Source organism: Tripterygium wilfordii, chromosome 18, assembly GCF_013401445.1.
Source record: "Tripterygium wilfordii isolate XIE 37 chromosome 18, ASM1340144v1, whole genome shotgun sequence".
NCBI classification, from domain to species: domain Eukaryota; kingdom Viridiplantae; phylum Streptophyta; class Magnoliopsida; order Celastrales; family Celastraceae; genus Tripterygium; species Tripterygium wilfordii.
The window spans coordinates 11,932,313-11,956,912 of record NC_052249.1 but is presented as its reverse complement, the minus strand read 5'-3'; the positions used below and the strand labels follow the sequence as shown (position 1 = coordinate 11,956,912).

The window sequence follows — 24,600 nt, the reverse complement described above, 5'->3', positions numbered from 1 at the left end:
TTTTTCTTTGGACGTAAATCAAATAGAAAAATCACCGAATGTTTATTCGGGAACAATTTAAAAAATAAATATTCGTCTCTACATTTTATGAGTGCATTTCTTTGGACCTGAGTATGTGCAAGATTTTAGAATCAATTTTCAAAATTGCATTACACATGTCACCATGTGCGAGTAGGTTGAAATATGCCTTTTTCCTCATACCTGGATTCGGGATTCCAACCTGCTCTATGTCTCCATGACTTGTTAAATGAGGCGCAAGATTTATGGGGCCAAACGGCAGACCAGATTGGGTTTCTGCTCAAGACAAACATCATGGTGGGCCGAAGCCTAATTAAGACTTATTTTGCAATGTCATGAGCAAACCCACTTGAATATTGATTAAAATATCTTTTTTATTTGGCTCAATTGATTCAATGATTAATAATTTAATAATATCTGGTATTGTGTTTGACAAGCAAATCATTCATTTACACCAATTAGCTTTCCAATTAACGATTAAAATTTTATTTTCTGTCACATCAACATAAAAGCGAAAATAATGAGAAAAAACGTTGGAAGGAGGAAAAAAAAGAAGCTAACCCATCAAACATTGTGGAGCAGAATCAGCAGAAACATTGTTAGTTGAGTATAGTGTGTCAATCTGAATAATTAACTTCCATAATATACACACTGAATAATTAATTACAATAAGAAATAGAGGATAGCGCCACTCTCACAGTTATTCTGATGAGTTGCATTTTGGTATTATGTACAAGAAGGGGGTTGAGGCGCAGCAGCAGAACACTTCAGAATACACCACAAGATACTTCCCTAGCTTCGTTTTGCTTGATGAAGTTAAGCAAATAGGAATTCAATTTACAGGCTGCAAAATTAAAACAAGCCCAAAAAAAAACCTGGTCAGGAGCTCAAGAGTTCCACAGACAATGGAAAGTCACATATGAACGACCACCAATAATGAAACAAAGAGTAACAACTAACAACAATGCTTATGGTAACAGATCAGCATAAGAAAAAAGGTAACAAGATACTAATAGCAATGAATCGGCATCCAAGAAATTCCTCACGTTATTTGACACCCTGACTACAGAACATTATGTGGGGGAATCAAGTGTGAACTTTTTATCCTTCGCGTATCTTTAGTGTTAACCAAGCATCATATTCATTGTAATATATTTTCATCTTCATAAAAGATCCCAGTTCCAAGGCAAAAAATTGATTTAAGCTTATGTCTATCATGCTAAACCCTTTGGTAAGAAATAAACAATTCAATCAAACTGATTGATAAGGCAATGATAGTTTGATTCGTAGAGAAAATAAAAATTCTCTTCAAAATAACTTTAATGCCTGGTAGGGCCAACAGTAGTACACTGTGTGGGACTGAGTAAGGTCCCTTCTCACCTCCTACGAGTCGGAAAAGACTTTGTAAATGGAGGGGGATTAGATGGATGACACCAGTAAGTACAGTGGTCTCGAACGATAGAAAAGTAAAATAGTGATTGAAGTTACCTAGGATCAGTTGCTTGAGCTTCCAAGATCAAAGTCCATTGTGTAGTCATACTCAATAGTTGGGATTACGGAAGCCACAAATTTCAAGAATAAAAATAGATACCTACAGCGAAAAGTGATTGCCATCATCAAGTAATGAGGGAAAAGTAAATTGGAAGATCAGGACAAAAAGAGAGAGAAGCTGAAAACTAAAAGCTACTGAATTTCCTGCCAGTAACAGGGTAAAAATAGAAAGCACACTGCACAGAAGTAGCAGATATCAATAGAATGCCTCTTGTATAAGATTTGACAACACTGCAAAACTACATGGCCTCCAAATTGTGGAATTAATTATCACAAGATACACCTAAGAAATCTTTTACAATGTTATTAGTTGAAGAATTGGAAGCAACTAAATGACAAATTACATGATTAAAGTGGACATTTCATTGCTGCTGTTGCGTAAAATTTATTGATTCTTTTGTAGAGCATGTTCGAGTTGAAAGCACCTCTTTATATCAAAAACTAGACAAAAAGACAAATTATATCATCCCATCAATGGCATAAGCTAAGAAAATTACTTGTCAACTTCTGGCTCAACTCCACGTGACATTAAGACATCAATAATCTTTTTCATCACAGCCCCATGTCGGCAGGGATGTACTGATGCATGCTTGCCGGGTAAGTGAGGATGATCTTCAATAGTCACCTAAAAATTTAGATCAAAACAGTTCATGACATCCACATTAAGTTTCACAAAATTAAAGGATATAGAATTTCTTGGTTTTATAGATGCTTCATTAAATGCTAAAATTAGCAATATTCTAAAGAAAAATATACACAGTATGATACCAAAAAAAATCAGAAAGAGGAGAACCCTCTTCACATAAAATCATCCCTCTTTCTCTCTCTCTACAGCAATAGAACCATATCCCCCCCCAAAACCTTCACTTCCCCTATAAATTCCTCGCACGTAAGATATTGACAAACACCTTATTCTGCTGATGCCAAACTAGTCGACTTTTTCGCTTGAAATGTCCTTGGCATTTCCCTTCAGTTGCTTGTACCTAACTAATCTAGAACCCTAAAGCTTACTGAAAGCCTTAAGCATTGATCGCGAGCTATAGTCCACCATTTCACAATTTTGCCCAACATAGCAGGTTACCACCAACACCCTCAATGTGACAATCTCTACAAGCATAAAGTAATGAAACAGGTAACCCATACATACTATGTTTTCCTAATAACTTCAATCTTGCATATCTAAGCTGAAATGATAGACTAGGCCACCATTAGCAGCAAGATACAACGTAAAAGAAACATACACCATGCTCTTTAAGGTAATGTTCATAGTATCTAAACGATGCCATAAGAAAAGAACTTTAAGTCACCATATGCCGCATGGGCACAATCAGATTCAAATAATGCAAATTGATTTACTACAAGATAATGACACCTTCTTGAAAGCTGTTTATAGACATCATAAGATATTACTTCAAAGTCAATATTGCAGATCAACATACTCTAGAAATAGAAGCAAGCCTAGATGAGTGCAGCAAGCAAGGAAAGGAGCTAAGGCATGACGGATTCCATTGCCCCTCTTACTCACTGCTGGTAAAGTAAAATGGGGATCCATCTATTTTTCTTTTCTATGATATACCTTCTCTATTCTCGAATTCAAAATAATTATATCAAATTTCAATGTGGCTGGCTTCACGAAACTAAGTTAAGTAGACAGTTAAGGTATTTTATTCTCACCGTCTTGCGTGCATGGTCTTGACTAACATCTTCAAGCACAAGCTCCGGTTGCAACAGCATCCTTGACTGCAGTAAACAACAGAAACTCTAAAACTAGGTAACTGATATTCCTAGCAGCTGCCCCCTCAACAAAGAATTATAGTTCAAGAGAATGAACTGATTTTCATCACAACATAGCTTATATTTAGAAACCAATCCCACAATATAAGGAAATACTCTCTCTTTAAACATTACGAGCAGTAATCAGTCTTAAACAGTCATTAGAATCAATTCTTGATGCAGAATCATAGAGGTAGACGTTCCTGATGTCTACACCTTGAAGCACAAAGCATTCCTTGTAAATGCGTCAACGCTTTGGGTCGTTCTTAGACGTAAATTCTATTAGGAATATTGCCAAAAAAAAGATGATATACTTTCTTTCAAATCTATGTTTAACCATAGATAACTTCTTCCACATTATTTTAGTCTAATTCAAGTCTTCTTCAATTAAAATAAGAAGTTATATTATCAAAGGCAAAAAAGATATAGGCTCTATACCATTTAGTATGAACCTTTATGGCTTTATCACACAAAACGGTTCTTGTTTTCTAAAGTTCTTACTCTTCCATGTAACAGAGGAAAGGCACAAAGGGAATTCAGTTACATTATCAAAGCCAAATTAGATTTTAGACTACATCATTGAGTATGAAATTTTTTTGTCACACCAAACAGCTCTCAGATTCTAAAAGTGCTCATTCTGCCATATAACAGACACAAGACACAAATGGAAATACAGGAATACAAACCTCATCATATCCGGTAAGCCATACACGAGGAGTTTGATAATATTTATCATACCTGGAATTAATGGAAGAAAGACCATGTTATGACAGCTTAAGGAAGAACAAGGACTTCAAGAAAAAAATCATCATCATACTAAGGTGAGAGTACATTCTTCATAGAAAAACTGTCAGAAGCGAGGAAATGAAAGGTAAATTCTTCTTATTAATCAAAACCATGATCAGGATATCGAGGAGTCACAAGAAAGTTATTGATTTGAAAGCTCGATCCCATTCTATTAAAATTTGTATGAGTATAAAGAGAGGATAATAGGATATCAACGATCATAAAGTAGTCTCCGCCTAAGTTGCAAAAGTTGGTATAGTATGGAGTAACTAATTAACTGAAACCAATATTTACTTAAAGGATTATGAGTATCGGTGTTCATCTTACGTGATGCTGACATCATATGTTCGAGTCCGCAGAATATTGTCATCATCTGGTTCATGAGCCACAAGATATGTAGATTGAAGTGTAGCCTGCAAATAGACAACAATCAGAACTTACTGATGGAAATAAAACCTAAGAAAATAGAGTGAATAGTATGGACTCACAGGATCTGTTTCGATTACATTGTCAGGTTCTTCATACTCTGCCATATCAGGAATATCTTCTTCTTCTTCACCCCCAAAGTATGTAGGGATTGACCGAATAGAATTTTTTTCTCTGATTTCAAGGCTTTCCATTGAAGGCAAGTTGTCATCCTCATCACATTTAGTTTCTGGACAATACATGAAATAAAGTTAGCAATTCCAGCATAAAGAACAAGAGTTTCAGTATCAAAGAGAAGCATACCTTTTGGCTTTCCATGAGTAGCCAGCCAGCCGTCATTATCCTCATTATCCAGTAAGAATTCACCTCCAGCAGCTTCGTATTCTTCTTCTACAGACACAGCTCTTCGCAGACAAGGAACTGAGAAACAACAGAAAAGATTTTGTGCACTCATTATGGTCAATTAAGAAACAATTCCAATACTTAAAAGTGGATTCTAAAATTCAACCTAGTTCGAATTGATTATTGTCATAAAATACCAGTATTTGCAACTGTTTTATTTTCATAACAACAGAAATTGACTTTTGTTCTAACGCTAAAACAAGCAGTGATAAGTAATTACAGGAAATAAAAGGATGAACATTATTTGCATCCCATTTTTTACTAAGTACGCCCCATTAACCCTTTAAAAACACACTATAGTGGGGTGTACTTAGTAAAAAATGGGGTGCAAATAATGCTCATCAATAAAAAAGATGGAAGTACATAAAATAGTTCAATGCTTGGCAATCACCATACAAGTCCAGGACAAAGGACTATAATAATGTTGATCAAAAACATAATTCCAAGAAAATCTATGCTATTTACCATTTCTAGTGATCAAGAACTGCTTCTCCGGAGGTAAGTAAGGTTTTCTCTTGCTTGGCTCACCGGATTCCCTATCACATCGAATAAGACCAATTAACTTAACATCAAACTAAAACAAGGCTAACTGAGATAATAACAAGCCCATGCAATGCAATATGTGTGTGTGTGCGTGCGCGCGCGCACGCTTTTCAGTGTTGTCATAGCCTCATAGGCACACCCCTGGACGATCAGGTCTTGCAAACCTCTAGGTGAGATAAGCGTTTAGGTGTTTTCTGGACTTGCAAAGCTAATTGGGTCTCTTTCTAGAGAGACTGGGCCTATGTAATAAATTCCAAATATAGCTTATTTAGTTGCATCATGTAATCATTCAAAGTTTCAAACTTAAAAACACAATTGATTTAGAGCTGGTTCATCGTTTTACTCCCTTTTTAAAACAAAAATATAATAGAAAAACTATGAGAGTTTAAAGCAAGCATTGCTGGCAGAAGAAATTAAATCCAAATTAAAAAAGGATAAGCATTAGAAGTTCAGGAGCCTTGCTGCTGTAGTAGGGGATCCTTGATGGGTCAGTAAGCACGCTCTCTCACACACACAGAGAGTAAATTAGAGCCTCGCTTCAACAGGGAAGCACATCTTAAGTTGAGCCCTGGTGATGCAGGGACTGAACCAGAATTCTTGAAGTGCCTATGTTGACTTCAATCTAACTTTCCCATAGTCCAGAAGTAGCAAACTGTCTCTGACTTCCTTTCCTGCTTCTGCATACCAAGATTATCTATGTGTACAAAAAGTATCCGTGTATCCTTCAGCCCAATAACACGAAGAGTCTAATCTATAACCATACAGATCATACACCATATGACTTACAAAAGTCTCTGTAAATTATTCCTAATTCAAGAATTATCAATACTTTTCTGCTCAAGCTCGAACAGAAATCAGAGAAAATAAAGAAGGCTAAATGAAATTATACCATGACCAGGTGGGGCATTTGGATACGAGATTGTCGCCAGCAATAATGAATTCGGAGACGCTAAGCACACCCTTCTCTTTGAAGGCGGAGACTGTACGGGGACCCGTAATTCTCTCCACCGTGCCCTTGAAGGCCTCATGAAGCTTCTGTGACAACACCATCTATCTCTGTAAACTAGGAACGATCATCAATTATAGTTAAGAAAACCGAAACTTCCCAAATAAATCAAATATAAGAGAACCTAAATTAGCTATCAATCCCAAAAACCCTAAAATCCCCAACTTTTAGCATTCTACGACGCGATTGAGAGGAAAAGCGACGACTCCTCAAAGGATTCCAAGCATAGAAACTCATCGGTAAACAAAAAAAGCCAGATTATAAGGGAAATTAAAGTATAGAAATCTATTTTTCTCTCGATAATCGCTTGATAGGTACAAATTCGAGCCTTGTTTCTCACCTTGTTTGCGATCGTCAAATAGACCCAAAAAAAAAAAAAAAAGAGCACAAATTTGTTCTGGATCTGGATTCCAATCTCTCACAGTCACACGTACAGGGAAAGAAAGTTTTTCGTTACGGCATTTAAATTAAAGTCGACTATAACCCTTTGCTTGTTAAAATAAATAAATAAAAGGAAACCTAAAATTTTGAAGTGGCCGGGCCGAACCGCCCAACATACGCATGTGTCACACTGTCACGTACTGAGCTTTCTAAACAGCCTAATTTTTGGCCCCTTTAACGGTCATACAACCGGATTCGTGGGCTTTTCAGCTAAATCGCTTTAACCAGTTAGTGTGATATTTGCTTTTATGAGAAAAAAGAAAAGCAAAAGGAAAAAAATATGATAGTTACATTGTCAATTTGTGGCTACTCACACAATACCCTCGCTCGAGACGGTTTTAAATTGCAAAAGTTAAAATTTAAACTTAAAATTTGATCCGATACCATATTAAGATTAGTTAACTTATTGGGTTGATTTCACATTATTTATATATATTTTATTTACATATTCTAACATATATAGTAAGATAAAAAGGTTATTATTGTCATGAAATCATGGAAGATACATTAGACGACCAACCAAACACATCCCTCGATGACATTATTCAAACAAAGGTTTGAAAGTCATGAAAGCAGCTGCACGCCTAGCATTACAAGGTAGGGATTTAGGACTTCTTGACGATGGCTATAAAATATAAATTATGGTATCAATACAACTGAGCCAGATGTTTTGCGACTCTCGACATCCGCATGAGCCTGTGCAGCCTGAGACAAAGGGTAGGTATGATTTACACGAACCTTCAAAACCCCTGACGAGATATTAGCAAACACCTCTCCAGCAGTTTCCAGCAACTCATCCCGAGTTTTAGTGTAGTCCCAGAGCTCAGGCCTAGTCATGAACAGGGATTTTACTGCAAGCGCCGACAGTGGAACTGGATTTGGTGTCCCTGATGACTGACCGAAGCTCACCATGTACCCGCGTAGCTTTAAGCATTCCAAGGAACCCTGATGATGACAAACATTCCCTGGAGAAATTACTTCCAACACATTTAAGAGAGAAAGTGCAAGCAATCCATACACAAACTCATCAAGCAGCTGAATTAGCCAATTTCTATGAAGGATCAAAGTCAATAATTCTTACCGTACACCTAATTTTCAATATTTGTAGTGGAGTTGATTCTCCTGTTGCAGATACTAACCAACTTGCATTGACACTCATTAAAAGAGAGTCGACGTAAGAAGAATCTGGCTTGCCAGACCAAGAAAGCCAGGCAGTAGAGAATTATAATACTCGGGTAACATATATCGTTTGATGTTATAAGCGATGAAGGCAAGATCGTACAAAGCAAATGGTCACACAAAAATGGCATGCCTTCCAAGTATTTAATCATCTTCATCCAGTTCCCCAACCGTAACAACCAAATAAAGAGGGAGAAGAAGGCCATATGTACAAACAAATTTCATTCCTTTATTCTTATCTGAACAATGCTAAATGTTCAGTATCAGTCCAGTAATATACAGTTAATAAGGAGTATAGAGTGATTATTACCTGAAAGATGTCTTTTCCTACAGAATCATAAACCACATCAACCCCATTTCCAGATGTTATCTCGTTGACACGGGTAACAAAATCCTCATCTTTATAGATTATAACATGGTGACATCCGTCATCCTTGGCTTGAACTGCCTTCTCTTTGGTTGAGACAGTTCCAATGACTGTGGCACCTAGGGCATTTGCCCACTGGCATAATAAAGACCCAACTCCACCTGCTGCCGCCTGAACAAGGATTGTGTGCCCTTTTTCGACCTGCGTTTACACAGAACCATTTTTTAAGTCTCCCATTAAAATTTACCAAGTTTCTAAAAGAAGCAGGGATCAAATTACTATTTTGATAAGCTTACAGTTATGACAAAGTAAAGCAATCTTGAGGTGAATGCTACATCATAGTTATGGATCATACAAATCGGAAACCATGGCACCAATAGTAAGTAAACAGATCAAAGCATTGTGTCAAATTATTAGAACAAGGTTATCTAGTCAGTCCTTTTTCGCTTTTAGCCCCAATAGTTAGTGAACAAAGCACATTTTGCTAATCTATTGCACAACTAATTCTTCCTTCAACGGAAGCAAACAAAATAGATCATTCCAGCAAATTTTATTGACTTCTGTTTTCTGATGCTTCTGAAAACTCCCACTTTGGTGATGGTCCCATGAATCCTCGAGTATAAGAAATCTTCAAATACCTAGAATATACATTCTTGATGCACATAAAACAGCCTGCAGTGCAAGCATCACTATAAATGCTGCATCCCATTAGGAAGAGAATATTTCTACAATTGTTTTCATCTCTATGGGATGATTGGTAGTCTATGTTACAGTGAAATTTGAAAGATAAAATAATAACAAAAGCGGACCAATAATTTTACATAGAAACTTCTTTAACAAGTTAACTTATCAAATGCTTAAGAGTGAAAATTTGATCGACATGAAAACTCTCAAGCCCAAATCTCAGTTTACATAATCACGCACATGCACACACCACAGCAGGATATGCCTCAAACAGTAATGGAAATCATCCTTTCTTGGTGTCTATATAAAAGACCTACCTTGAAGCAACGGCGAAGGAGAAACTGAGCTGTCATACCCTTAAGCAGGACAGATGCTGCAACAAGAGGATCAATAGATGCAGGAACATGCACAACTTTGTTTGCAGGGAGGATAAGCTCTTCAGCATATGAGCCCATTGCCTTGCTAGCATAGGCTACAAGATCTCCAACTTTTCTTCCAGTCAATCCAGGGCCCACAGCTATCACCTCCCCAACAGCCTCCACGCCTGCAAGTTAAATTATTTGGGTCGCAACAACGAGGAGAAAGTGGAAAATCATTTCTCAACCCCATTCTGGAAAAAAAAACCAATAAGTCATATATCAAAGTACTTGCAAGTTTCAGAATCGCATTTAACGAATCCCTCCCCCCTTCTTTTCTTTCTTCAAGACTTCAACAAGTATATTTCACTCTGAAGTTGTGGTTTCTTACTTTTCTATTTATCTTATTGAATCGCAATAATCACTATATATTTCCTACAATACTCATAGACGAGCAAGCATGATCATACATTCTAAAAGACTAAAACTCTTTCAAAGCTGACAAGAATAGTTTATAACAGTATGGAAAAGCAAAGATTATAACACCAGCTAAGGAGTATAAAAAAATCTTTTGAAATGGGGGATATTTGTAGAAGACGGGAGCATGAATACAGAAGCTATTTCTGAAATCCATCATTGAAAATACTGCATTGACAATTTGGCATAGTTCTCGACCATTTGCTTTGAACTAGTTGGAGATTACTCCTCACGCGTTAAACCAACAATCAAGTATTTTCTCTTTGGTTGTGTGCTTGAACAAGTCATTTGCTAATCACTGTAATTGACTCAATTGATCGAATATAGGGACATAATGACATCATACTATGCCACATAGCATAAAAAGGAAATGATTTGTGGACCAGTTCCAGATATTGAAAATATATTGTTGATCGAATTGTTGCAAACTAAAGATTACAAAACACAAACCTGGGGTGAAGGGCAGGGGAACCTTATAAACACCCTTGCGGAAGTATGTATCGATGAAATTGAGCCCAATAGCTTTGTTTCTTACACGTATCTCACCCTCCCCTGGCCCCCCAATCTCCACATCCTCCCACTTCAGAACCTGTCATTATATGCACGAATGATGAACATAATTGCCCAACGCAATCAAAAGCATAGCAGTCCGTTTTTCTCACAAATATCAGTCATTAACCCCAACAGAATCAATTCCCCAAAGACATGTCCTTTCTTTTGTTGACGATCATAAAGTTCTCATAAATTGAAATGGGTTTAAGTCAATCAAACATAACAATAAAGCGGTTCCTGAATATCATGATGGGAAGAGAGGAATTTACACGGGAGAAAGACAGTTACCTCGGGTCCGCCAAGTTCATAAATCCTGACAGCCTTGACCATTTTTGATGGGGTTTTGCTTCTGTTCTGTTACAAACCTTATGACATTGTATTTACTTGGGCCTGGTCTTGGGAGATGGGCTGGTTGTTTGGGCCATGCCTTATTAGGCCCATGAAGAGAAGTACTAAAGTAGTGTAGAAACTACACCACCGGGGATCGAAATAGAATTGTTCAGACTGTGTTGTTTGTTGCAGCTTGGAGACCGCCGATCTCGAATCCGGCAAGGTGGTGTTTGGTCGACTTACACTTGGTTGCGTAACAATTGGTATCAGAGGATTACGATTCTCATGGGGAAAACGAGAGTCATGGCAGACAACGATTCACAATCCCCACTCCTGGATGCTATCGCTGCTTTCACTGCCCGTGTCGAGGCTGCGTTTCAATCCATGAACGATCGTCTTGATTGTCTTGAACAGAATCGAGCTCTACCTCCAGCTCCTCTGCAGGTGATCCAGGCTCTTGAGGTTAGTAGTCAATATTCGCAAGAACTCATGGTTAGTATCCACTGTCCAGTAGGTGTTCGACAAAATGTGCATGAAGATTGCAAGAATGGGGGTAAGAGTTTTACTGGATATACTCCACTTGAAAAGAAAAGTCTAGGTCGCAAATGTGTTTTGCTGCAAGAAATTGATGGAAATTTAGGGAAATTTCAAGAACACAATGCAGTAAAAGAGGATGTAGGAAAGAGTGCAATTAGTGAGCATGGGAAGCCACAAATTCAATATCTGATCTCTACAATTGGTCCCTTAAAGAAGGTGTTATTCGGTCATACACAAGTGCTATTATATGAAGACCAAGTAAGCTATGTTTTTGTGGAGTTGAATGGGGGAATTTGTTTAGGATTGCTTTATCCATCAACTGCACAGATGTTAGGCTTGGCAAAATTGCAAGGAAGTGATCTTCATTTTGAGTTCTCCAACTATGAAATGCTGGGTTGGGTAGCGAATATGGAGTGGTTAGTTGCATGGTTGGAGGCTGGAAATCAAAGTGGTGGAGGAATGGCTGCTCTGTTAAAGGGTGTTTGCCACTTGAATAAACACCTACGTTGGAGTTGCGTAGTCAAAGCCTTGATAGTCTTATTTCTTGACATGAAAGATGGTTGGCAGAACAAGTTTTTCCAACTTCTACATCTGCAAAAGACCACCCACAAACTCAAGGAATTAAATGAGCTTGGCATGACAACCTATGTTTGTATTTACAAGAATATATTGGCAAATGACCTAGAAGTTGCGCTCAAGGTGATTAAAGACGTGGATGATAAATGTTGGATGTCCCACAACTGCATGTTGAAAATATTTATACTTTATAATGGTGTAACTATAGTACAAGAGGAGAAAGATTATGTGGGAAGTGTTGACAGTTTGAAAGAAGATACTGAATTGGAGGCTGAAGGAGAGTGTTCAGGCATTTTGCAAACACTAGGAGTTGCACTAGTGTCTATTGCTATTGATGCCAATGATTTTCTATTTGATCCTGGCGGCTCCAACAGTCTCACTTTGTGGGATTCCACACCTTGCGGACAAGGTGTTTTTGAGGGGGAGGCATTGTTACAAACCTTATGACATTGTATTTACTTGGGCCTGGTCTTGGGAGATGGGCTGGTTGTTTGGGCCATGCCTTATTAGGCCCATGAAGAGAAGTACTAAAGTAGTGTAGAAACTACATCACCGGGGATCGAAATAGAATTGTTCAGACTGTGTTGTTTGTTGCAGCTTGGAGACCGCCGATCTCGAATCCGGCAAGGTGGTGTTTGGTCGACTTACACTTGGTTGCGTAACATGTTCCGATTGCTCTCACCACTGATGATTCTCGGCTTACAAGTGCGCAACTCACTGAGTTTATTCGCAGAGGGGGAGATGCTGCTCTCGGACTGAACTGCCTTGTTAAGGTTGATAGTTGCTAAGACTGCAGTAGCTGATTCTGGAGACACAGCCGTAACATTATTGTCTGTTTCACTGCATATAGCGGAAAAGTCTACATTCCACCCATCATTTCTGCCTTTAATTACTAATCAGGGATGGCACGGCCTCGTGCTTTGTTCATTGCGTGCGTCAGTTTTTTTTTTTTTGTTATTTATTTGAGAAAATGTATTATTTTATTTATGGTTTCAACAACACTACGTATCCCTAACAAATTTGGTATCGGAAATCTTTATTACAGCAAATCCCGCTGTAACGCCCTTTATGGGTAATAAAAAATTTTATTTTTATTTTTAAAAATCATAAATATATAGTATTTCTCACAACGAATCCAACGATATAAAATATATCATTTTGTTTATTGTGATAAACACTACATATTTATGATTTCTTAAAATAAAAATACAAAATTTTAATGCCCAAAAAGGGTATTATAGTAGGGTCCCGCCACTCTAACAAATTCAGACATAACACGTAATTAGACAATGTAATAACGAAATTCAATGTAATTAGACAATGACTCATATAATTAGACAATGTAATAACGAAAGTCAATATAATTAGACAACGTAATAATAAAATTCAATGTAATTAGATTACGTAATTAAATAACGTAATATGTAATTAGATAATGTAATATTATTATGGCTTGCTACAATTTATATATAGCAATTTAAACTTTGTAGTCCACGTGAATGTTATCTTCATCTTTATTTGTCTTACTTGTTTTTTTTGGTACAATTTTATATTATGGTATTCTCATTTAATCATAATTGTAAGAAACCAAGATCCCGTACAAATTGACCTTCCAATGCTTGATCAACAGTTGTCCAAACATTGTCTTTTTGCAATTATTGGTCAACCAATGAAGTCTTATCTCTTCCTCTCTTTTCTTTCTCTTCCTCCGTTCCTCTTTGACACTCACGGTAGAGACTACAGAGTGAGCTGGGAAGCTCAAGAGCCATGGCAGGGGGATTTACAATAACAAGCGGAGGACAGTACAGTGGGAGAATAACCACTTTTGTCGTATTATCTTGTATGATGGCTGCCATGGGAGGTCTTCTCTTCGGCTATGACATTGGAATTTCAGGTCTGTTACTCTGCAAACTACTCTGTACATATACAGTTCATTGTCTCAACTCATCAGTTAATCAAAACCCTAATTCCAAGATAAATATGTGGATTTCTAGGTGGAGTGACTTCCATGGAATCATTTCTGAAGAAATTTTTCCCAAAAGTTTACAAACAGAAAGAAGATTCAAGTGTTAGCAACTACTGCACATATGATAGCCATTTACTAACATCATTCACATCCTCATTATATGTTGCTGGACTTTTCACTTCTTTATTTGCTTCCAAGATAACCAGCTCTCTTGACCGCAAGCCATCGATCCTGTTCGGAGGGGTTGCATTCCTTGTTGGCTCTGCTCTGGGTGGTGCTGCTGTTAATGTTGAAATGTTGATTCTCGGCCGCTTGTTGCTTGGAGTTGGTGTTGGTTTTGCAAACCAGGTACTTTAGTACTGACCCTCAATTTCCTTCTATGTACTTCTGTTAACGACACACTGGGTGTGGATGTTATTTTTGCATTAAAGGGATTGTCCGCTCTAGGATGTTGGGATATATACCACTACGAGTATTGTCCGTTCGGGATGCTATTTTTGCATCCAAGAGATTATCCACTTTAGGATACCAGTATGCACACACGGCAGATTTTTCACGATTCCGACAAATTCTTTATACTGATTTTTTATGTCACATCAGAAGTTTGACTGCTCAAATAGTCGAAAATATGTCTGAGTGTGCATATTGAAACAATTTTAAACTTTGAGTTCTTAAGTGGAAACGTTTGAATATTCGACTAAGTTATATCCGATCAATTCTTTCAATGATCAAAAATTGCATTACCCGCATAGTGACACTCAATTTTCTTTTAGGTACTTTTGTTAAGACACAGTATGATATTAGTATGATATTGATACATAGTTTATGATGCTCTTTGACTGCAGGCAGTTCCTCTGTATCTCTCTGAAATGGCACCATCAAGATACAGGGGAGCAATCAATAATGGGTTTCAGCTCAGCATTGGCATAGGAGCAGTAATAGCTAATCTGATTAACTTTGGCACCGAAAAGATCGAAGGCGGTTGGGGCTGGCGAGCCTCGCTAGCACTTGCAGCAGTACCAGCTTCAATCCTCACAATTGGTGCAATTTTTCTCCCAGAAACACCCAACAGCCTAGTCCTGCTCCACAACGGCCATGAAAAGGCCAAACTCATGCTTCAACGGGTACGAGGCACGACCGATGTCCAAGAAGAACTCGACGATCTTGTCAAAGCAAGCTCCATATCAAAGACCATTGATAACCCATTTAAGAAAATCATACAAAGAAAGTACAGGCCTCAATTAGTAATGTCAATCGCCATACCATTTTTTCAACAAGTGACTGGAATCAATGTGATCGCATTCTACGCTCCTTTGATATTCAGGACAATTGGGTTTGGAGAAAGTGCATCACTGATGTCTGGAGTTGTCATTGGGGTTATAGGTACTGGTTCAACGTTCATATCCATGCTTATAGTCGATAAACTCGGCCGGAGAGTATTGTTCATGGTCGGAGGGATACAAATGTTGGCTTCTCAGATCATCATTGGATGTATAATGGCAACCCAGTTAGGTGACCATGGAGGAGTTAGCAAAGGCTATGCTTACTTAATCTTAACATTTATATGTGTTTATGTATCTGGGTTTTCATGGTCATGGGGGCCATTGGGATGGTTGGTTCCAAGTGAGATTTTCCAATTGGAGATTCGATCGGCTGGGCAGAGTATTACGGTTGCAGTGAGCTTTATCTTCACTTTCCTCATTGCACAAACATTTCTAGCCATGCTTTGCCACATGAAGTCTGGACTTTTCTTCTTTTTTGGTGGATGGGTTGTGGCGATGACTCTGTTTGTGTACTTGTTGCTGCCGGAGACTAAGAATGTGCCGATTGAGTTGATGGATAAGGTGTGGAGAGAGCATTGGTTTTGGAAGAAAATAGTTGGTGAGGTGATGGAACAGAGTAAGGAAGACACAGTATAGTTTTTATAAAATGTCTGTATTTGATTTGGCACATGTAATTCTACATTCTGACCGCGTAATAAATCACATTAGCCGTGGTAATCAAAACCGATAAATATCTTGGATTCTCCTGCAACACTTTTTTTTTTGAAACAGGGAGAGAGATTCAAATCCGGATCATCATGATGATCCACGTCATTTTTACCACTTCAACTAATGGTGCGGGTATTATTCTCCTCCAACACTTCTTGAGTAGTGTTTTTATTGTGAAATTTACATATCTATTTGTATTTAGTTTTTTTTATGATTAATTTTATAAGTAATTATAAGGTTAAATATAACCTTACATCCATCAATTATATACGAGGGGTTTCATTTTTGTCTTTAAATCAACTTTTCAATTTCATCTCTTAATTATGCGAAATACCTATTTGGTCACTCAAAAACTAAAAATGACATTCCACTTGCGAATTAACATCCCCTCGTCAACCAAAGACAAGACATGAAAAAATGATCGAGGTAGTCAACGAAATTTCAGTCTTGAGTTCGGCATACAATAGTGAGTTCAATTGTTAGCTGATTGAAAGGGCAAGAAGAAATTGAGGATATTATTGTGTCTGATCAAGTCTTCGTAGTTTCTGGGCTAGATGGCGGAAGCCGAGTCGAAGCTAACGCCCAAAATAACTTTTGGATCATCTGCTACTTCTGGGTCCTGCACACAGCCACCCGTTGCTTTTGACTTTTTTTTTTAAGGCCCACGAGCCACACACACGTTAAGTTATACCCGAAGGGTATGAAGGTCACCTGGGTCCCGCACACATGCCCGAAGGGTATGAAGACCACCTGGGTCCCGCACCCGTTGCTTTTGACTTTTTTTGTTAAGGCCCATGAGCCACACACACGTTAAGTCATGCCCGAAGGGACGTTAAGTTATGCCCGAATGGTATGAAGGTCACCTGGGTCCCGCACACATGCCCGAAGGGTATGAAGACCACCTGGGTCCCGCACCCGTTGCTTTTGACTTTTTTTGTTAAGGCCCATGAGCCACACACACGTTAAGTCAAGCCCGAAGGGTATGAAGGCCACCTGGGTCCCGCACACATGCCCGAAGGGTATGAAGACCACCTGGGTCCTGCACACATGCCCGAAGGGTATTAAGACCACCTGGGTCCCGCACCCGTTGCTTTTGACTTTTTTTGTTAAGGCTCATGAGCCACACACACGTTAAGTCATGCCCGAAGGGACGTTAAGTTATGTTCGAAGGGTATGAAGGTCACCTGGGTCCCGCACACATGCCCGAAGGGTATGAAGACCACCTGGGTCCCGCACCGGTTGCTTTTGACTTTTTTTGTTAAGGCCCTTGAGCCACACACGTTAAGTCAAGCCCGAAGGGTATGAAGGCCACCTGGATCCCGCACACATGCCCGAAGGGTATGAAGGCCACCTGGGTCCTGCACACATGCCCGAAGGGTATGAAGACCACCTGGGTCCCGCACCCGTTGCTTTTGACTTTTTTTGTTAAGGCTCATGAGCCACACACACGTTAAGTCATGCCCGAAGGGACGTTAAGTTATGTCCGAAGGGTATGAAGGTCACTTGGGTCCCTCACACATGCCCGAAGGGTATGAAGACCACCTGGGTCCCGCACCGGTTGCTTTTGACTTTTTTTGTTAAGGCCCATGAGCCACACACACGTTAAGTCATGCCCGAAGGGTATGAAGGCCACCTGGATCCAGCACATAGCCAAGTCATGCCCGGAGGGTATGAACGCCACCACAGCAAATGGAAAATTAACCAAATCCCAAACCCTGAGAATAGAACCCTGAATCTCAAGATCCTGGACAGACAATCCGACCAACCAGGCTATCTCCGTTCCTTTTGACTGGGCCATGCTTATGACCAGGAAAGTCAATTTGAGATCCTCCATACGAGTGGGACGATTCCACCTCCGGCTCAGATGGCTACCAGAATCCAACCCGTAACGTCTATCTTCATATTCATTCTGCTCTTCACGGTAATCTATCTCAATCACCCGTTTTTTTGGACTAGTTTAGATCAATAAATATTGTAATATTTGTGGTATATCAGGGGTCGGGTATAGGGAGTTTGGGGCAACAGTATCAGTTAGTAGTGAGCACCTGGCCCTTCGTGGAGGCTGTTAGGGCTGCTTGGAGGGCTGTTGATAATGGGTCTTCTGCCGTGGAAGCCGTCGTGGAGGGTTGCTCTGCTTGTGAGGAGTTACGGTGTGATGGCACAGGTGGGTTTGTTTTCCGCCTTTTTGGTGTTCCTCAATCTATTGACATGTTGGTTTTGCGATACTGTAAATATACTTTATTTGTTTATGCGTGTAATGAATTGGGCATCGGCTTGAGCTTTGTCTGTATGCTGCTTATGGTAGATTTTAAGAATGTAGAGGGGAAGTTTTATTTGAAGCTTTGATCAGAGTTCTAGGGTTCAATGTTTTGAAAATGGCATACAGAAGGAATAGTATCTGTGAATCAATCGAGCAATCTGTCAGTCTGAATGCTATTTGTTTAGCATAAATTTAATTCATCCAAAGCAACTTCTGTTATGTGTTCCTCAAGGGTTAAAGTTGCCCAAAGTTGAGCACAAAAGGGTGATGTACTTGAATTTTCCAGTTTTATCTTTTTTGCGTTATCTAATATGGGAATGCTACACTAATTTACTGACATTTTGAGTTTTATACTCTAAAGTTCTTGTACTTTTGTGAAGCTTGCCAACTTTCTCAATATTCTGAAACTTTCATGGTAAACAGTGGGGCCTGGTGGAAGTCCAGATGAGAATGGAGAAACTACAATTGATGCCATGGTCATGAATGGGGTAGCCACCTTTCACCTATTCCTGTAATTGACTTTACCGTTCTTTTGTAGTTGCTTACTGTTTTGATTACATGGTGATATTAGTATGTCGTGTTTTGCTATGGACATTACAGGTGACTATGGAGGTTGGGGCTGTTGCTGCCATGAGATACGTGAAAGATGGAATCAGAGCTGCGAGATTGGTCATGCAACATACTAAGCACACTTTGCTTGCTGGGGAGAAGGCCTCAGATTTTGCCATTTCAATGGGTCTCCCAGGACCCACAAACCTTAGTTCATTGGAGTCTATAGAGAAGTGGAAAAAATGGAAGAAGGATAGATGCCAACCTAATTTTTGGAAAGACGTGGTATCTGCTGACCGTTGTGGCCCGTATCATCCAAAAAATGATACACAACACAGTATGGGGGCATGTTCCAATGTGGATCTGATGGGAACTATGAATGCTAGGTCATTTCATTTCGGTCATCACAGCCATGACACTATATCAATGGCCGTTATTGACAAAGTGAGTTTACATGGAAGCCTAATTCATTTTGATTATTATATTTATTCTATCTAAAGGCAATTCCTCTTGTGTAGATGGGGCATGTTGCTGTTGGCACATCAACTAATGGAGCCACTTTTAAAATCCCTGGCAGGTAAGGATAATATGAGGGCCTTAGTTGTTCAAGGTGATGTTACAATTGAAGACCATTGCTTGAACACCTTTTTCTCCCCCCCTGTCTTACAGTAATTTCATATCAATGTTGGTTCTTTTTTTAGATTACTCTAGAGATTGTTGCCTGTCAGATCAGATTCTGCTTCAATAATTCATGGCAAGAATGTCACATAATCATCATCCTTTCCTTAGAATAAGAAAACACAACCCTTCCTCCGTCCAATCATTTTAACTGATGGAGGCAAAGACCAGTTGGAATTGAGCACTTTTGATTTTCTCCACTCTCCTCACAGCAAATTTCTAGAAATGGGTGATGAGAATTTATGTTCCATTTTTTGAGGATTTAGTGATCTCAACGAAAAGAATATGTATGTAGAAGTTCATGTTGCCTTTATGGAGTGGGGAACAAGTTACTGACAATAACCTCTGACTGCCATTTTTCATGGTTTTGTGCACCTTTCATGCTACATTTTGCAGTGATCATTAGTCAATCATTGTTTCTTTATTCGTTATAGGGATAAATAACCCACTCTCGCCTAGTGTAGGGTGGGAGATGGACCCATTGCAGGATCTTCAGCATATGCTGATGCTGAAGTTGGTGCTTGTGGTGCAACCGGAGATGGCGACATCATGATGCGCTTCCTTCCTTGGTAATGTTCTGTAACTCAAGTTTCTAAAGTTGTGTTTAAAATATTGAAATTTCAGTGCCATTGATGATTTAGCATACCTTCAGTAAGTTCGCTAGAACAAGATAACTCAAAGTTAGAGCAGTACTAAATCAAGGTGAAAGATAGGCCAAAACTTTACTTAGGCTGGATTTGTTATGCTAACGGGTTTTTCTATGTATTAATAAATCACACTTTCCTTTTTGAAAGTCGGCATGTAGTCATCTTTGCTTCAAAAACCAGATGAAATATGTCCTCAATAATCCGTGTCCACAATTTACAAATGTGCAGCAAGCCAGGTTGCCTTTGCTTTTTGTCAATTCTTTAAGTTCTTAATTCTGAATGGATTTTGATCATTAACTTTATCCCGCATTATGACATGTTTCATTGATTATAGGTTTTACCTTGCTCATTATACAGTTACCAAGTCGTGGAGAGTATGAGACAAAGAATGGACCCTACGCTTTTAAGTTCTTAATTTTGAATGGATTTTGACCCTTACCTTTATCTTGCATTATGATCAGTTTCATTGATTCTAGGGTTTACCTTACTCATTCTACAGTTACCAAGTCGTGGAGAGTATGAGACAAGGAATGGACCCTAAGCTTGCAGCCAAGGATGCGATATCGAGAATTGCAAGAAAATTTCCTGACTTTATAGGTGCTGTTTTTGCTGTCAATAAAACTGGTGTACATGCTGGTGCTTGTCATGGATGGACATTTCAATATTCAGTCAGAAGCCCGGAAATGCATGACGTTCAGGTTTTCACAGTGTTGCCCTGAATTGGCAATAACCATGGTGCCACCTCCGTTACATGCTATGTAGATGACCAGCATTCAAGCTGTCTGTGTAGGATCAGCGGTTAAATTGGACCAAATGACTCTGCTGCGCGGCAGTCGGGAGAAGAGTCCGTCGTAGAATTGAACAACATTCAGTGGACAAAGCGGACTGTACGATAATGAGAATACATGAATTGATTCTTGTGTAATATTTCGTTTAGATTTCATTGTCTTTTCTTTTAGCTTCTCTTATAGTTTTTCATTGATGTAAGGTTTCATACGGACCGCCCAGAATACTATGCAGCACGAACATTGGAGTGAGGAAACATGACATGGGCCCTGTGACAGGCCTTTAGGTGAAGGATGAAATTGGGCCTGGGCTTGCTGAGTTAGTGAGCAAGAGTTTTATGGGCCTAATTGATTTTCTATGGGCTTAAGATTGACTAGCAATGGGTTCGACTTAGCTTTATCGGATGTCCAAGTCCAGTAGATCTTATTTTAATGTATTAATCATTTTCTTTCCATATTAATCAAAACGAACATCAACACGTGGAACCCAAATAACTAGCCACGCGATTTGAAGACCAACACCCAATAGAGTCTTGCCACGTCATCTAAAGATCCAATGGTGGGGCCTCTCATATCAGCATTCTGGATCGACCACTTTCTTTCTTTGTCCAATCGCTCTTTCCCCTCCAGATCCGAATACCCGAAGAAGAACGCATAACCATATAAAGCCCCTCTAACGATCCTGCAATGGTTCTGGACACGCCTTCTCTTTTACCTTCTCTTATCGCTCTGCAAAACCAGAAGAAGAGAATACTGTTACAGAGGGATAACCCTCCTTTTCCTTTCTTATCCCTCTCCAGTATCCTTTTTATCCCTGAAAGGAGCCTCCTTTTCCTTTCCGATCACGTCTTCTTTTCTTCTGGATTCTCTTCCCTTTCTATAAATTTCTAATCCGCGATTTTCACCGAATTCATCCGCCATGATTTTTTCAAAGCTTCTGATATTTTTTTCTCTGTTTTCGATTGCATTTTCTCACGAAACCTTCAATTCCCACCTCCTGCCCAGGCCTCTCATTATCGAATATCCCGAAACATTCAGGGAATTCAACAACGAGGTCCAATTACATTGTACTAGCTGGAGGTTTGCGACTGAGACTAACAATTTGAATCCGTGGAAGAATGTTCCCAGCGAGTGTGCGGAATATGTCAAGGATTACATGATGGGGAGAGGGTATAGTGCAGATCTCGAGAGGGTCTCCAATGAGTCCGCGTTCTACGCCAAAAGCGTGGAACTCGGCGGTGATGGGAAGGATGCGTGGGTGTTTGACATCGATGAGACATTGTTATCCAATCTTCCCTATTACCAAGAGCATGGTTATGGGTAGGTTTTGTTTTACATCTCTTTATCGAATTTGGAATATTCGGAACAATATATTCTTTTTCGTGTTTGGTTGCTGAGAAAGTAGGAGATTGAAATATATATGTTAAGAACCATTGAACTCGTTTTTGGGGCCTGTCTGCCTGATAAGTCCAAACAGGGGAAAGATTTTTTTAGAAGAAAAACTTTATTAGATTGACTGCCTTATAACTGTTTTGGTTTTATTTTTTCCTCTCCCTGTTTGATTGCAAAACTTAGAAAAACCAACCTAGGGGTGAAATTTTCTTACGAATTTATTTTCTATTAATTCATCATTGTGTAGGTATTGTATCGGTACAGCATACTGGTTGATTAGAATACTCTTTTTTCCTCTGACTTGACTTTAATTAAATTGTAAGAAATAATCAAGTACTGTTTCTTTCTTTTCTGCGAATCTATAGATTGGAGATATTTGATCCATTGCAGTTTGATAAATGGGTAGAGAAGGGTGAAGCATTTGCTATAAAGCCCAGTTTGACACTCTATGAAGAGGTTTTGGGTTTGGGCTTAAAAGTCATCTTCCTGACTGGCCGCAGCGAGAAGCATAGGAGTGTTACAGAGGAAAACTTGATCAATGCAGGTTTTCTGAAGTGGGATAAGCTCATATTAAGGTAAGCTTGCCCAAGTTGAAGACAGTGATTCCTTTGAAATACTCGTTTTCTTTTGTATTAGTTTTGATAATATTTTCCAGAATTGGTACTATTTCATCATGATGTGCACAGGCAGACTAGCATTTTGGTTAGTTCTAATTTCAAAACGGTTCGGGAGTTCCAAATCATTTAACAGGATCGTGATGATACTGATGCTTGTGTTGATGTTGCTTTTAAATTGCTTCTGGTACTCTTAATTGTACTTATCATTGTAAAGAAGTCATTTTTTGTTACCTAATTCTGAGGAATTTAAAGTGGGATTTTGAAAATATTGGTGGGTTCTTGTTCAAGTCAGCTCCTTGCTCCTTTCTCTTGCCCCCTTTTTAGACATATTGGGGGTTGGGGTCCATCTCTTGGTCCTAGGGATAGGGCTGCCGCTAAGGAAATTCTTAATCCCTGGTGAGCTCCTTTCTGTACTTAATGGAAAACAAAAAGATCTTCATTAAGTGGAAATGCTTCCTTTGACAGTATTTATCAGGAAAAGAGATTTCTATCACACGCTTCAAAGAGGTGTCTTATCAAAGCATCTGAATTCTCATGTGAATGTAAGAACCTGTTTTTGTCTTCCCCATTCATTTTTCCTCCATGCAAATAACCTGGTGAGCTGCTGTTACCTTGATATGTTTCTTCCCTTCCTGGGAGTGCCTTCCTGGTTAGTGATGAGTGAGCCTCCATCTTTGAAGTTGTTTCCATTCAGGATGATATGTGTATGTGGGACACAAAAGCAGGATGATAGCCAGCATACAAATTAGAGAAATATGATCACATTATTCTTTAGGATATTATTTTCAAAGCTTTAGGGGGTTTATTTTTTTCTTCTTCACTAGGGATCATTCGGGTGTTCTAGTTCTTTTTCCTATTCTAATTTTTGTGAATCTCTATCCACTGTATTCGTAGGTAAGTTTCATTTAGGAAAATCTGTGGATATGAAGTGCTGTGATAATCCATTTTGGTGCGTTCTCAACCAAGGGGCTACCTTACTAGTTGGTCCTGGATATTCCCATAATTGGGAAGCTCTTTGCTTGCAATTTCATTTTTGTATTGGTATATTTCCTACAAAAGAAATGGAACTAGATTTTTAGATTGTTCTGGCACTGTTGGTAGTTGGATTTTCTTTCCTCTCTCTAGGTTGCAACCGCAACTTCTCTCTTTTTCCTTATGTTTTGTTTATCAATCATGATGCGGGACATTAGCACTTTATGTTACATAAATTTTTTAAAAGAAGAAAAGGAAATGGCATTTATTCCTTTCATTGTGGCTTTATTGATTGCCAACTGAATACTGGACCTTTCAATCTGCACAGAGGCTCTGATGATAAGGAGAAACATGCAACAGTTTACAAATCAGAGAAGAGGAGTGACATGGTAAAAGAGGGATATAGGATTGTTGGCAACTCTGGAGACCAGTGGAGCGATTTATTGGGTTCGGCTATGTCTGCCCGCTCATTCAAGCTTCCTAATCCTATGTACTATATACCCTAGCGCGGTATAACTTCTCCAACTCTTTTATTGAATCCCTACTTGCATGTATATTCTACAGGGATCTTAATCTTGTCAAATGTAAATGCCTTCATCTTCTCAAACATTGTTGAACCCTATTGTCTATTCATCAACAATGATCCAAAGACATTGATGATAATGATGATGATGTATCAAAAACTTAAATCCTAAATATTCGAGGAATGCTTTAACATGAAGTTAATATTGACATTGGA

General features: G+C 38.9%; 5 protein-coding genes across 8 annotated transcripts; 3 read left to right on the top strand and 2 right to left on the bottom strand.

The window, feature by feature from the left end:
* Positions 1-565: 565 nt before the first annotated feature.
* On the bottom strand, positions 566-6,999 carry LOC119984566 (autophagy-related protein 3). 2 transcript variants are annotated; one of them, XM_038828569.1, is made up of 11 exons: positions 6,846-6,999; positions 6,389-6,562; positions 5,422-5,492; positions 4,858-4,974; positions 4,617-4,783; positions 4,456-4,541; positions 4,029-4,080; positions 3,244-3,309; positions 2,067-2,194; positions 1,507-1,609; positions 566-862 (listed from the first exon to the last, which is right to left on the bottom strand). In XM_038828569.1, exons 2-10 carry the CDS (start codon positions 6,547-6,549, stop codon positions 1,513-1,515), a joined length of 945 nt encoding a protein of 314 aa, XP_038684497.1. In that variant the 5' UTR covers positions 6,550-6,562; positions 6,846-6,999; the 3' UTR covers positions 566-862; positions 1,507-1,512. The 2 variants fall into 2 exon arrangements, with proteins under 2 accessions (XP_038684497.1, XP_038684498.1); XM_038828570.1 differs by having other exon boundaries at positions 6,389-6,555; positions 6,846-6,998.
* Positions 7,000-7,404: 405 nt separating this feature from the next.
* On the bottom strand, positions 7,405-12,858 carry LOC119984567 (quinone oxidoreductase-like). The gene is made up of 6 exons (XM_038828571.1): positions 12,668-12,858; positions 10,850-10,910; positions 10,460-10,598; positions 9,494-9,720; positions 8,436-8,693; positions 7,405-7,891 (listed from the first exon to the last, which is right to left on the bottom strand). The coding sequence occupies exons 2-6, from the start codon at positions 10,889-10,891 to the stop codon at positions 7,586-7,588; spliced, it is 972 nt and encodes a 323-aa protein (XP_038684499.1). The 5' UTR covers positions 10,892-10,910; positions 12,668-12,858; the 3' UTR covers positions 7,405-7,585.
* An 812-nt stretch (positions 12,859-13,670) lies between these two features.
* LOC119984565 (hexose carrier protein HEX6-like) lies at positions 13,671-16,016 on the top strand. Its single transcript, XM_038828568.1, has 3 exons — positions 13,671-13,898; positions 13,999-14,318; positions 14,816-16,016. Exons 1-3 carry the CDS (start codon positions 13,772-13,774, stop codon positions 15,887-15,889), a joined length of 1,521 nt encoding a protein of 506 aa, XP_038684496.1. The 5' UTR covers positions 13,671-13,771; the 3' UTR covers positions 15,890-16,016.
* A 1,727-nt stretch (positions 16,017-17,743) lies between these two features.
* Positions 17,744-21,285, top strand: LOC119983662 (probable isoaspartyl peptidase/L-asparaginase 3). 3 transcript variants are annotated; one of them, XM_038827355.1, is made up of 7 exons: positions 17,744-17,882; positions 17,957-18,125; positions 18,645-18,709; positions 18,822-19,214; positions 19,289-19,347; positions 19,913-20,017; positions 20,595-21,261. In XM_038827355.1, exons 1-7 carry the CDS (start codon positions 17,826-17,828, stop codon positions 20,812-20,814), a joined length of 1,068 nt encoding a protein of 355 aa, XP_038683283.1. In that variant the 5' UTR covers positions 17,744-17,825; the 3' UTR covers positions 20,815-21,261. The 3 variants fall into 3 exon arrangements, with proteins under 3 accessions (XP_038683283.1, XP_038683284.1, XP_038683285.1); XM_038827356.1 differs by lacking the exon at positions 20,595-21,261 and adding an exon at positions 20,453-20,525; XM_038827357.1 differs by lacking the exon at positions 17,744-17,882 and having other exon boundaries at positions 17,988-18,125; positions 18,602-18,709; positions 20,595-21,285.
* A 230-nt stretch (positions 21,286-21,515) lies between these two features.
* Positions 21,516-24,600, top strand: LOC119984640 (acid phosphatase 1). The gene is made up of 3 exons (XM_038828688.1): positions 21,516-22,200; positions 22,638-22,847; positions 24,190-24,600. Exons 1-3 carry the CDS (start codon positions 21,800-21,802, stop codon positions 24,365-24,367), a joined length of 789 nt encoding a protein of 262 aa, XP_038684616.1. The 5' UTR covers positions 21,516-21,799; the 3' UTR covers positions 24,368-24,600.

What these genes read in the sequence shown, in the direction of transcription:
- LOC119984566 (XM_038828569.1), bottom strand. Translation starts at nt 6,549, where the DNA reads ATGGTGTTGTCACAGAAGCTTCATGAGGCCTTCAAGGGCACGGTGGAG. An exon ending in ACATATGATGTCAGCATCAC is followed by an intron (nt 4,081 to 4,455) that starts GTAAGATGAACA and finishes CATTAATTCCAG; the next exon opens with GTATGATAAATATTATCAAA. An exon ending in AAGACCATGCACGCAAGACG is followed by an intron (nt 2,195 to 3,243) that starts GTGAGAATAAAA and finishes CTAAATTTTTAG; the next exon opens with GTGACTATTGAAGATCATCC.
- LOC119984567 (XM_038828571.1), bottom strand. Translation starts at nt 10,891, where the DNA reads ATGGTCAAGGCTGTCAGGATTTATGAACTTGGCGGACCCGAG. An exon ending in TCCCCTGCCCTTCACCCCAG is followed by an intron (nt 9,721 to 10,459) that starts GTTTGTGTTTTG and finishes TTTAACTTGCAG; the next exon opens with GCGTGGAGGCTGTTGGGGAG. An exon ending in TCCTTCGCCGTTGCTTCAAG is followed by an intron (nt 8,694 to 9,493) that starts GTAGGTCTTTTA and finishes GTGTAAACGCAG; the next exon opens with GTCGAAAAAGGGCACACAAT.
- LOC119984565 (XM_038828568.1), top strand. Translation starts at nt 13,772, where the DNA reads ATGGCAGGGGGATTTACAATAACAAGCGGAGGACAGTACAGTGGGAGA. An exon ending in CTATGACATTGGAATTTCAG is followed by an intron (nt 13,899 to 13,998) that starts GTCTGTTACTCT and finishes GTGGATTTCTAG; the next exon opens with GTGGAGTGACTTCCATGGAA. An exon ending in GTGTTGGTTTTGCAAACCAG is followed by an intron (nt 14,319 to 14,815) that starts GTACTTTAGTAC and finishes CTTTGACTGCAG; the next exon opens with GCAGTTCCTCTGTATCTCTC.
- LOC119983662 (XM_038827355.1), top strand. Translation starts at nt 17,826, where the DNA reads ATGGCTACCAGAATCCAACCCGTAACGTCTATCTTCATATTCATTCTG. An exon ending in TATTCATTCTGCTCTTCACG is followed by an intron (nt 17,883 to 17,956) that starts GTAATCTATCTC and finishes GTGGTATATCAG; the next exon opens with GGGTCGGGTATAGGGAGTTT. An exon ending in ACTTTTAAAATCCCTGGCAG is followed by an intron (nt 19,348 to 19,912) that starts GTAAGGATAATA and finishes CGCCTAGTGTAG; the next exon opens with GGTGGGAGATGGACCCATTG.
- LOC119984640 (XM_038828688.1), top strand. Translation starts at nt 21,800, where the DNA reads ATGATTTTTTCAAAGCTTCTGATATTTTTTTCTCTGTTTTCGATTGCA. An exon ending in TACCAAGAGCATGGTTATGG is followed by an intron (nt 22,201 to 22,637) that starts GTAGGTTTTGTT and finishes GCGAATCTATAG; the next exon opens with ATTGGAGATATTTGATCCAT. An exon ending in TGGGATAAGCTCATATTAAG is followed by an intron (nt 22,848 to 24,189) that starts GTAAGCTTGCCC and finishes CAATCTGCACAG; the next exon opens with AGGCTCTGATGATAAGGAGA.